The following is a 12,334-nucleotide window of genomic DNA, read 5'->3' on the forward strand; positions in this document are numbered from 1 at the left end:
CGGGATAACACAGTAATAGGATAACACAGCGGGTGACGTTGATAATTTCTCTAATGTCCCTGGCTTTGTATTCGTTTTAATTTTGATTCATTTAAATAAAATGTTCAAGGCTGACCCGGTTCCCAGATAATATTCGAGTTACAATAAAAATAAAAACTTATTTAAAACCAACATGTCTTCACCAAGGGTAGATAGAAATTGGATCGAAGATCAAATGGCAACGTGAGTTTTCCACTTTTGTGCCACCTCTAATAGTGCTTTTGGTGTGTACCCATCCTCAGAGAGAACCTGCTCAGCAGTAGCCTGGAGTTCTTTCATCCGCTTTTTAATTCTCTTTCCTTCATCTCCTTCCATGAGGCATTTAATAATGGCCGCAATCTCAGCTCGTCCCACTACTCCATTTTCCTCTGCTTTGGGCTTGATTGCCACCTTCAAATCCTCCACCAGCAGCTGTGAATTCATTCTCTGTTCTGCAAAGAGAGGCCACGCAATGAAAGGCACACCATGTACCACGCTCTCGATGATTGAGTTCCACCCGCAGTGGGTGATGAACCCTCCGGTCGAACCATGGCTAAGCACCCGTACTTGAGGAGCCCATGAAGGCACCACTAAGCCCCTCCCTTTTGTCCTCTCCAAGAACCCCTCAGGCAAGAAAGCAAATGGGTCTTGTATGCTTCGGGGATTAAAGTAGCAGGCATTTGATTTGTTTTGAACTGGGCTCTTGATGACCCATAAAAATTTGTGCTCACTCAGCTCCAATCCAAAGGCCAATTCGGTGTACTGCTCCATGGAGAGGGTCCCACCACTCCCAAAGGACACGAATAGAACTGAACCGGTTGGCTGGTCGTCCAACCAACGCAGACATTCCACATCATCCTCATCAGCCCCAGCCTTCGAACCCTTCCTGATGAGCGGTCCAACGGGGTAGACCGGTGGGATGGTTGGATCCGACCCATCGTTCAAAGCCTTGATAGCACATCCTTCCACGCCGTCGAAGCTATTTAGCAGAATACCCTGAGCCATCCTAAAACGTTTGTAGTGGTAGAGACACGATTTGTAGGCATCGTTGCTTCTATCCTGCAATGGAGACGTCAAATTAGCTGGAAGAATCGGGACACAACCGGGTAATTTGAGTGGTTCGGGCATGTCTCTGTACTCCCCACTGTACATCTCATCCATCTTTGGGACATGGAGTGTCAACGAAAGAAGCAGAGCATCAGCGGAGAAGAAGAGGTATGGTGGAATATTGAGTTCGTTGGCCACATCGAAAGCATCCGTGCTGAAGGAATCAACTACCATGGCAACGATGCGATGAGTTGCAGAAATGTTCTTTAAGGTTTCACGGAGAGAATCGAGGGAACGAGAAGTAGTTAGGTTGATGATGGTTTCAAGCCTGGCATCGTCGGGTAGGTCAGAGAAATCGACAGGGGTGAGATTGATGCAATTGATGGATTTGGGGAGGGCATCAAGGACATCTTGCTGAGCTTTGACAGTGTTACCGTCGTTTGGGATGGTGAAAGTGATGGCGAAGTTGTGTAGGATGAGTCGTTTGGCGAGCTCGGCAAGGGGGATGATATGGCCAATCCCTGGACTGGGTAGAATGATAACATGAGGAAGAGCTTGTTGGTCAGTTGGTGCTTCTTCCATGATGGTGGCTACTCTCTCTCTCTCTCTCTCTCTCTCTCTGCAAGTTTTTTTTTTTTTTTATGAAAGCTACTCTCTGGAGGAAATGGTGATCCGTGAATTGGGGAAAAGCGAAAGCTACTTCTTTACCAAAAAATAAAAGAGAAGATGGGCTAGTTATATAGAGATTGTTGGGTATAACCTTTTTTTCTTAGTGTTAGCTTTTAGTCTCTGTCATCGTGCTCCCACGGTAACTTTTTTGTTTGGGGGGTAAAATCTTAGAGTATCTTTTATGATAGTGAATAGAGAATCTCGGTTTAAGAGCATCTTATTTTTATTATAATAATTTCCAATGAGGGCGGGCCCATATGGTTCAATCATAGAGCCAAAGAAGTTATTGGGTTGTGGATTACTTTAGTTGTTTTTGTAACTTTTGAGGTGGCTCAAAGGTTGGATAACCCTTTTGAGCTATGTGTGTGCACTAATGTCCACAGAAAAAAAGTTTAACTTTTAGTGTGTGGTCCACGGTATCAGTCGGTCGGGGTCTTGATTGTTTTATAGGGAATGATGGTTAGGTTTTACTGATCTTTCAAGTTTTAATTTTTGAGCTGGCGGCTCAGAAGGTTGGTTAAGAGTCCGAAACAGCTCAGCAGCAAACAGAGTTAGACGGCGGAGTTACGGTTTTTTTTTAAATGAAAGAGAAATTATTTTTCCTTCAAAATTTTCTTTTGTTTTTTTAATTTCTTCCCGCTACGCTTTGCTTGAAACATGACTACTCTACTCTCTCTGCCTCTCTCCTCTGTGTCTTTGCAAATCACCTCCTCGTCGTTATTGCAAATAGCAAAGAAGCAAGTCGCTGTTGCTAATCTCCTCCACCGTGTCTCTTTCTCTTTCCCTCACCCAACTGTGATTAATTAGTAACCAATATCGGTTTTGGCCGATATTGATACAGATTCGCTTGTACCGATTATAAAATAGACGATTTTACAATCAATTTTATTAAAAATTAGGAATTTCTTAATCCAAGATCGGCCAAGAAGTGGTATTGGTCTCTCTATCAATACGAATTGGCTGATTCGACTGATCCAATAACAACTGTTAGAATCATACTCCAAAGTCCCCAAAATTGAAGCTCTCTTTTTCATACACTAGGGCTAAAAAAAAATTTAGTATTAAACAACAAACCCAATATATCCATGGTGAAGAAGGAATCTCTTTAATCAATCGTATTGGTCAATTCGTGTTAGTATCAATCATGGCTAATATTGATACTAATACCAAATTTATATGTATCAATGGTATCAGTTAAAAACGTATTTCTCTTTCCATTTTTTGTCGATTTCGACTTGCATTTTCAGTGAATTTGGAACTCGATATAATCAACCACTTGCATCAAAATTTTGGATCTAAACCTCTGATTGATCCAGGGCTTGAGCTCATCTCTTAATTGGGCATCTTCAGTTGTTGTGATTGACATTTTTTTTTTTATATCTCGTTTCTTGGTGAGCTCAGCCGCCACCTATCCTTGTATATCTCAGGTAAAATTTCTCTGTTTCTGATTTTATCTAATACAAATTTTATGAAGCCATGTATGAAAACTTTCCCCAAATTTTATTTTTGATAAAAAAAAAAATCCTCACATAGGTGAAGGACAATTTAATCCTTAAACAAATTAATCTTTTATTAATTTAATTTATCTTGTCTCGGACTCTCGTAGTCGGGATTCATGATTTAAAAGAAAAGGAAATGAGAAAGTGAATCCATTGAATTAATTACTTCTTTTAGTCACTCTAAATCTCTTTCCTAGTGGTTTCTTGTTTGTTTTCTACTCTAATAATGTTTGATTTGGATAAGATCGATCGATCGATCTCTCTCTCTCTCTCTCTCTCTCTCTCTCTCTCTCTCTCTCGTGTTAAATGCTGGCCCGCATCGATAGACCTGATAGGTTAAAACCCAACATTAGATTGGCGGGTTAGAAAACAGACCAATGCAAGGTCTAGGCCAATTAATTAATCAATCGACATTGATGTTTGGGTATAGCCCAACAAGTAGGGATGCAAATGAATTGAATTCAAATCAATTTTTCGAATACTGATTTCCTAAATGGATACAAATATAAATCTTGAATACAGATTTGCAATTATCCATTTACATCACCAATGGAGATTTGAGGGAAGTCATGAGCCGGAAAAGAACATTGTTACAGTTACATTGTTGGCGTTGAATGGAAGAGTGCTGAAGAAGACGAGACGGTGAAAAATTGAATCCATTATCTGATTATAGACTAATATTCTACTGGATTGATAGAAGTGTGTCCATAGTCCTTACTAGTCTACGAGACCCGATTACCTAAACAATCGATGACAATGTAGGGACCATAAATTGATTGTAACAATTAGGTTCGACCGAAACCAACCAAACCAAACCGGTTGACATCCCCTAGACTTCTTTCCCAACTTTACTTTACCTGTTTACCACATGGTCCATCACTCTCTCTCCATCAGTTTCAATTTTTTCATGAGGTTCAAAAAATTGATTGATGATATGTTGTTGCGTGACTATTTATACTTTCATGTGACCTCTCCCTATCCATCGCTATATCTACCACCTTTACCAAAGATCGATTTTTAGACCGTCGGATTCGAATCATTCTGTAGAGAAAATTGACTGCTTTCGTCGTCTTAATACAGTATAAATGTGTGGCTCTTATTGTGGGACTTCCCTTGGCCTTAACTTTTAGATTAGAAAGAGGCCAAGAAAAGGAATTATCACACCACATAATAAATTAATAATTGGTACCTGCAAGTACTACGTGACACCATTTTGAATACGAAATTACGAATGCGTACCATCTTTAGTTTACTCAGTCTTCCTAGGCAACGGAGACTGGACCCACCAGTGTGTTCAAGGTCTCCATGTCGTATTGTCGTATTCCGTGTATTGGTGATTTGTACCGGTATAGCCGGTACCCAATTTCAACATGATACTCATACAGTCATACCATACTGAAGGTAAAATGGTCCAATAAAACTAATACATCGAATATTTTGAAGGGTAAAACCATAGTTTTACTGTATGATATTGGATCGGGTATCGATCACCTAAGAAATCAATATGATACTACCATTTCACCGATACAAATATAGTATTGAGATTGATAGCTAGTGATACCAATTTGAAACCGATATCGATATCTCAAACCATGGGTAAAATGGTCCAATACGACTTGATATGGCCAATTTGTATTGATATTTGGCAAGGCGATTACAGATACTGATGTCTTCTCTCAAATTTACTAAAAAAAAAAAAAAAAAAAAAAAGATATCTTCTCTCAAAGAGCTGTCGGTGGATTACTCTGCCCACTTAATTATCATGTTGTTATTACTTTAGTACCCTTTCCTTCATAGAAGTCTCATGAAACCTACTAAGGGTTATTTGGGCAGATTGACGACTGAAAGAGGTGGCGATTAAATAAAGAAAGTGAAGGAAAGGGAAAGAAAACGAGTACTGAATGGTACAACTAATAGTAAACACGATAATCGTTCTTTTCTATGATAAATATTTTGAAAATTTTCCATTGTAAGTAGTTTTCCTCTTTGTTGCCTTTGTCCATTTATATTTTTGTGGGAGAGGTTCTCTTAACAAGGTGCATTGGAGATCAATACCAATGAGATTCTATATAACGGTATCATATATTGGATGATGGCGATGTCAATTTTATGTGAGATGGAAAGAGATAGATACAAAGATGATACTCGGCCCCCAACTAAAAAAGTTTTTTCCATAAAAGGAAAAAAAAAAGGGAAAATATCATCCCCCTCCCCTCTAAGTTTGCCTAATATCAATTCAGTACCCAAGTTTTAAAAAATATCTTCCCCTTCCCCTACTTTATAAAGATTATATCAACCGTACCCTAACCGTTAAAAAACGCCATTAAGTGATATCCAATTTTTCTAAAACCCGAGATTACCCTTAGTAATTTTATTTCAATTTTACCCTCTTCAACCCAAAACCCCATTTCTTTTTCTTCCTCTCTACGTTTGTTCTTCTTCTTCTGCCAGCACCACCATCATCGCCACCGTTGCAACCACAGATCCTCTTCCACCACCAACACCAGCGCCACCACCACCACCACTGTCGAACCCCAATTCCATCTTGTAACCCAGCTCCTCCATCCTTCTCTTGGACTGGATATTACCCATCTCTTTCTCCACATGAAACTGAAACTCAAGCCCACATCTCCATCTCCAATCTTCTTCCCATCTTTCTTCTTCTTCTTCTTCTTCTCCAAACACCCTAACTGAACCCATCTCTCTTTTCCTTCAATTAACCAAATTTATCATCACACCGTGACCCACTTCCTTTCCAAAACCCAAAAAAACGATACCCAAAATTCTGGAATCCAAAATTTGCAGGTTTCGGGTGATTTCAGATAGCAGCCAAGATATTGCTCTGATGCCCACCAAACTAAGCTCGAAGGGTTACCTAGGAGATGCTCTTTGATGTCCCAAAAGTTGGGGCTGAACAGGTTACAAAATCAGATTTAAGTAACAAATCAAACCATGTTGAAATAAATAGAAAAACAGAGAATCCGGTTTGTTAAAACTGAAATTAAGCTTTGGAGATTTGATTTCTATTATCTTTTATCATTCAACCATCTACAATCACCCCAATTTCCGCCTTTCACCTTCCACTTTCCACCCTCCACCCAACTTCTATTTGGCTTCTCATTTCCATCTACTTACCTTATGCCTTTCCTATCTTCTTCCTTATTTTCTTTCAACCCGGACCCTTGTACATATCAGTATGTCACTTTAACAGAAGTAGGATTTGAACTCAGGATTCAAGAGATTTACTTTAACACACTCAAAGAGACATAGATGAGCTTAAGAATCCCATCGAGTGGAGATAATATATCAAGGGATAAATTCTAAAAACTTCAAGGTAAAGAGATGAATATATTCTAAGATATGCCAATTCTTGATATAGGGATCAGATGTAGAGATTTATCAGCATAGACCAAACCTAATCTCAGACCAGCCTTCAACTACTGTCGAGTAGCCCTTCTAGTTTGATCTCCAAAATAGCAGCAGCAGCTGTCGTTCGCCCATGATTTCGGAGGCTGCTGGCCCTCCTTTTGGCCACCATAGGGGCGGCGGTGGGTGAATTGAAACCCTAATAGAGTTTTTTCCCTGTTTGTCGATTTGGGGAAGACGATGGGGAATATTCTCCGTCTGATTCCCTCAATATAATTAAAAGAAAAAGGTTTTCTTTAAGTTAAGTAATTGGAATTTGCTAACGTGCACTGCTGAGAAGGTGCTAATGTGTGCCAAGGTTGGGTCGGTGGATCCACCCATTAACTCTAATTTAAAAATGGTAATATTGACTTTTCATATGCTATTTTAACAGAGTTAGTCATTTAGGGTACGGATGATAGTAACTTTAAAAAATAGGGGAGGGGGATGATATTTTTCAAAACTTAGGTACTGGGTTGATATTAGGGATACTTAGAGGGGATGGGGATGATATTTTCCCAAAATAAAACTGTCCGAGTGTGTATGCACAATGCCCAGAGACACAGTGAAATGATCGTCCCACCCTAATAAAAGGTGGAAATGCTACACATATTGATGCTTTTGTGCACATTCTCACTGACCCGCCCTAATGTAGTGGCCATGCTTAGGTATAGAGAATAAATTCAAAAAATAAAAAAATATATAAAGTATGAGGAGCACGTTTTATTGACTAGTTGTCAAATTTTAGTGGTGAAACAAGTTAACAAAACTATGGCCAATATGTATATCTGTTATTCTACGGTCCTAAAAGTCGATTAATCTTTTGGGATTGGTGTGTGGTTTGTGTGATTACACTTTCATCAAAAAAAAATAAAAGAAAGGATGTGTGGGTTTAGTCCCACATCGGGTGAGTGAGTATGATGTGTGTTGTTTATATCTGCCATTCCACGGTCCTAAAAGTCGATTAACCTTTTGGAATTGATGTATGATTTGTGTGATTACACTTTCATCCCAAAAAAAAAAAAAAAAAAAAAAACTGTAGCCAATATCTTTTAACTTGCCACCTGTTAGGTCACAACAAGATTAAGAAACGAAGAAGAAAATTTAGAGAATCTCATATTTCTTAATTAAAATCGAACCAATTGATAGGATTATGGGACATGGGCAATTCACTCAAAATTAAAAAAATTAAAAAAAAAAAAAAAACTTAAATCATTTGAGAAATTTATTGATCTAGATAAGAAATCAATTAAAGTAAATAAAATAGGGCCAAAACAACATATCATGATTGATGCGAATCTGACCCGACCCATTTAAAGCCTATTTGATATAAACCTGATTATAGACCAGTGACAAGCAGGGGTAGGGTTCATGTCTAACCTCTATATAGGACCAATTAGTTAAAAAGGTACGGTTACAGTACAAAATCTTAAAGTGATACAAAACCGATTAGACCCAATTGAAACCGATCAGACCGATCGATTACGATTTGAGACCTCTACATGTGGGTGTGCCCTAGACCCGGCCCACACCCCTGATAAAGGAGGGGTGGCTATGATTTAGAGTTACACGTACATGCAGGACAGGGAAGGTTTGTCAAATTCAGTTTTTTTTTTTAAAAAAAATTAAATGAAACCTCACGTTTTCGTTTTCAATCATCAATCAAGGGCCATCTGTCCCACGTGTAATGTAGGTAAGCTAAAGGACATATTTTTCCCTGCTATGAAACTTCCCACGTGTATCAACTTTCTAGTGTTCGATTCTCTTCCCCCCTCCATTTGTTTCTTGGCGCATTAGAGAGAAAGAAAGACGAGAGAGCCACAAGTCCACAACCCTACGCTGCCGCCCTCTATCCAAGCGTCTTCGTCTTTTCTCTATTCTCCAAATGCTCTTTCTTTTGTAACTTGCCCCAAACCTCTTTATGTTTCGTACCCCAACCCTACCACGTACCTCTCTTAAGGTTATTAAAACTCCAAATTGGGATCTGAATCGGTTCTAGATTATTTTTGTCGGACTTAAACCAATTAGAAAATTTTCTATCTTAATTCCTAACCCTAGATTTTGTACTTTTGATCGATGGATTTGAATTGACCAAATTCGAAATCGATTAATTTTCATCCATATCATCAACTGTTTTAATTGATTCAATTTCCACCCCTACTCTTCTCTATCGTTTTAAAAATCTGTAATTGGATCTGCCGTAATCATTTCCATGATTCAACATAACTGATTCTAGGGTTTTGGTCATTGGATCACTGAGTTTTCAAATTTGAGAGTCAATTTTAGGATTTTTAGGCTTGAATCCAATTCACATCGGAGTAAATCAATTAGCAAGGTCCAATTCCCCGACTCCTATTCTAATAATGTCTTCCAAAAAAAAATCATGTACAAAAGATGAAAAGAGTCATTAGTTATCTCTCTAACAAACTTTAAACGAAACCAAAATTTGAACAATGAAAACAGTAAGTATGGATACCAATACGTATAGGAATCAATATTGATCGATATGATATTAATACGTGAGTACGGATCCTCTCCAGCGTGCCAGTGAGTGTAGTGCATATCGGATGGTTGAAGTTATCCGACATGTACCCCAAAGAAATCTAAAGTTGTTCGACTCATTGGCGCATTGGAGAGGTTTTTTTTGCAACTTAGAACATTGATTCCCACCCCCAAAGACCTAAGTGCATGGTTTGAGGTGTTGGTATCAAATCGTCCAATAGGATTGATACTGTATGGTTTTGAAGGTGATCGATAATAATACCTGGCCGATATTATATTGGTGAATCGCTACAGTTAAGAGATAAAAGAGTTTCAAAAAAAAAAAAAATAAGGATAAACTTGTCTAATACGATTGATTCATGTCAATACCGTATCGATATCATATCGATTTTGAAGGTGACTGATCCGTTACCTTTCACTAAACACATGGCTGAGTGAAAAGTGGTGAGTGGTGTCACAACTCTCTCTATCTCTCTTCTCTTTCCTGAAAGTAGCATACAGCTATGCCTCCGACATAGACCTCACACCAACTTCTATTAATCGCTCCTCCTCAGTCCTCTCCTTCCATTATATTAAATCCATTCTAAAGCTCACATTTCCCCGCTATTATTCCATTCTCTTGATCCATACCCTTCTTCGCTTCCTCCTCAGCTCCACTCTTTCTCTTTTCCTGCAAGGAAAAAATGGGTTATGGCCGGCTCGGATCATCGGGGTCCATAGGGTCTCACGAATCTCACCCAACCGAACTGGAGAAACCCACCACCTCAACCAAGAAAGGAAATCGCAAGCTCATTATAATCGGCGTCTTCGCTTTCGTTCTCGTCGTCGCTACAGTGGCTTCTGCAGGACTCGTCGTCGTACTCCGACCAAAAGCTTCCGGTGAACCAGCTCATGCAATTCGGGGAAAACCCACGCAGTCCATCTCCAAAGCCTGCAGCAAGACTCGGTACCCGGATCTCTGTGTCAACTCGCTTGTCGACTTCCCCGGAGCTCTCAATGCCGGTCAGCGCGACCTCGTTCACATCTCAGTCAACATGACACTTCAACGTATCGGAAAAGCACTCTATGACGTTTCGGATATTGGAAACTTACAGATGGACGTGTTGGTTCGGTCGGCGTACCAGGATTGTCTTGAACTCCTTGAGGAATCGGTGGATCAGCTTTCACGGTCACTGATGTCGGTGGCGCCGCCTGCTGAAGGAAACGGACGTGGAGGGCCCGTTGGTTCGACACAAGACGTGATGACGTGGTTGAGCGCGGCACTCACCAATCAGGACACTTGTACGGAAGGATTCGATGATGTGAGTGGTGGGTACGTGAAGGATCAGATGTCGGCGAAGCTTAAGGATTTGTCGGAGTTGGTAAGTAATTGCTTGGCTATCTTCGCTTACTCTAGTGACGGCGAGGACTTCTCCGGCGTTCCAATTCAAAACCGGCGGAGATTGATGGAAACCGGTTTTCCGATGATGGAGGAGGAAAATGAAAGTGGTGCTGGGTTTCCGGCATGGCTGACGAAAATGGATAGAAGGCTTCTTCAGATGCCCCCTGCAGCTATGCGGGCTGACATTGTGGTCTCTAAGGACGGAACCGGCAACTATAAGACGATCACCGAGGCTATCCAAGCTGCTCCAGAGCAGAGCACTCGCCGTATCATTATTTACCTGAAGGCTGGAAGGTAACATTAAAAGTAAAATGGAACACTACTTTAACCTATCTCATAGGTTAGTCCAATCTAGCGTCTATGCTTTAGAATGGAAAAAATTTTGCTGCTACATTTGTAGCAGAAATGTTCCTGCTACAAGGCTGGCAGCCAAGGGAACCGTCTTAGATTTTTGTATTTCTACCCTTTAAAATCCCATTTCGTTGGCTGCCAGCGTTGTAACAGGAACATTAAAATCGAACATTTGATGATATTTATTTCCTTTTCTTGTTCAAAAATGAAATGAAATTAGGTACGAAGAAGACAACCTGAAGGTGGGGAGGAAGAAGACCAACTTGATGTTCATGGGAGACGGGAAATGGAAAACCGTTATAACGGGTGGAAAGAATGTCTACCAGAAGTACACCACCTTCCACTCTGCCTCCTTCGGTAGGAATTTTATTTACAAACAAACAGTAACTTTTAATTTTCAATTATATGTATTCATCGTTTTCTTCTTCTTCTTTAACTCCGACAATCCGGTGAGTTGCAGCGGCGACGGGGAGTGGATTTATAGCAAGGGACATGACTTTCGAGAACTACGCAGGGCCTGCAAAGCATCAAGCGGTGGCTTTGCGAGTAGGGGCAGACCATGCGGTGGTGTATCGATGCAGCATCATTGGGTATCAAGACACGCTTTATGTACACTCGCAGCGGCAGTTCTATAGGGAATGTGAAATCTATGGAACCGTGGATTTCATATTTGGAAACGCTGCAGTGGTGTTGCAGAATTGCAATCTCTACGCACGCAAGCCCATGGCCCAACAGAAGAACACTATTACGGCCCAGAATCGTAAGGACCCGAACCAGAACACCGGAATTTCAATACATAACTGCCGGATCCTCCCTACTCCGGATCTTGAACTCGTTAAATCAGCCTACCCGACGTATCTGGGTAGTCCTTGGAAACAGTATTCGAGGACGGTGTATATGCTTTCGTACATGGGGGATCACATCCACCCTATGGGTTGGCTGGAGTGGAATGGCAACTTTGCCCTTGACACCCTTTACTACGGGGAGTACATGAATTACGGTCCAGGTGGAGCTGTGGGGCAACGGGTTAAGTGGAGCGGTTACCGGGTCATCACCTCTGTTGTAGAGGCTAGTAAATTCACGGTCGGTCAATTCATCTATGGATCGTCATGGTTGCCGGCGACTGGGGTGGCCTTTGTCGCTGGACTATCGGTTTGACCCCTTTTTTCTCTTTTTTCTATTTTTAATTTTTTCCTTGTTATTTTAGCTTCTTGGTCAAAGGATCATGATGTAAGACCTAGGTTTTATGAATAATTATCACCTCCAATTCGTGGGCACCTCCAATCTCCCCAATTCCCCTAATAGGGAGAAGTGGACACCACTCTGGGCAGTGTTTTCGGGTAGAGGTAGGGTGATCATTTCTATTCCATGTGAGGAATTGGAGGGGATAATGATTCGGGTTTTATAGGGAAAAAGAAGCTCACAAGATCAGTGTTTATATTTCTACGACACTCTCACGTCC

The 12,334-nt window shown here is 40.6% G+C and overlaps 2 protein-coding genes across 2 annotated transcripts; one reads left to right on the forward strand and one right to left on the reverse strand.

Annotated features, from left to right (window-relative positions):
- Positions 1-210: 210 nt before the first annotated feature.
- On the reverse strand, positions 211-1,647 carry LOC122666076 (hydroquinone glucosyltransferase-like). Its single transcript, XM_043862186.1, has one exon. The coding sequence runs from the start codon at positions 1,645-1,647 to the stop codon at positions 211-213; it is 1,437 nt and encodes a 478-aa protein (XP_043718121.1).
- Positions 1,648-9,823: 8,176 nt separating this feature from the next.
- Positions 9,824-12,064, forward strand: LOC122664753 (probable pectinesterase/pectinesterase inhibitor 61). Its single transcript, XM_043860726.1, has 3 exons — positions 9,824-10,815; positions 11,093-11,229; positions 11,333-12,064. The coding sequence occupies exons 1-3, from the start codon at positions 9,824-9,826 to the stop codon at positions 12,028-12,030; spliced, it is 1,827 nt and encodes a 608-aa protein (XP_043716661.1). The 3' UTR covers positions 12,031-12,064.
- The last annotated feature ends 270 nt before the right edge of the window (positions 12,065-12,334 follow it).

The sequence above is a fragment of the Telopea speciosissima genome, chromosome 6 (genome assembly GCF_018873765.1).
Source record: "Telopea speciosissima isolate NSW1024214 ecotype Mountain lineage chromosome 6, Tspe_v1, whole genome shotgun sequence".
Taxonomy (NCBI): Eukaryota; Viridiplantae; Streptophyta; class Magnoliopsida; order Proteales; family Proteaceae; genus Telopea; species Telopea speciosissima.

What these genes read in the sequence shown, in the direction of transcription:
- LOC122664753 (XM_043860726.1), top strand. Translation starts at nt 9,824, where the DNA reads ATGGGTTATGGCCGGCTCGGATCATCGGGGTCCATAGGGTCTCACGAA. An exon ending in ATTTACCTGAAGGCTGGAAG is followed by an intron (nt 10,816 to 11,092) that starts GTAACATTAAAA and finishes AAATGAAATTAG; the next exon opens with GTACGAAGAAGACAACCTGA. An exon ending in CTTCCACTCTGCCTCCTTCG is followed by an intron (nt 11,230 to 11,332) that starts GTAGGAATTTTA and finishes GGTGAGTTGCAG; the next exon opens with CGGCGACGGGGAGTGGATTT.
- LOC122666076 (XM_043862186.1), bottom strand. Translation starts at nt 1,647, where the DNA reads ATGGAAGAAGCACCAACTGACCAACAAGCTCTTCCTCATGTTATCATT.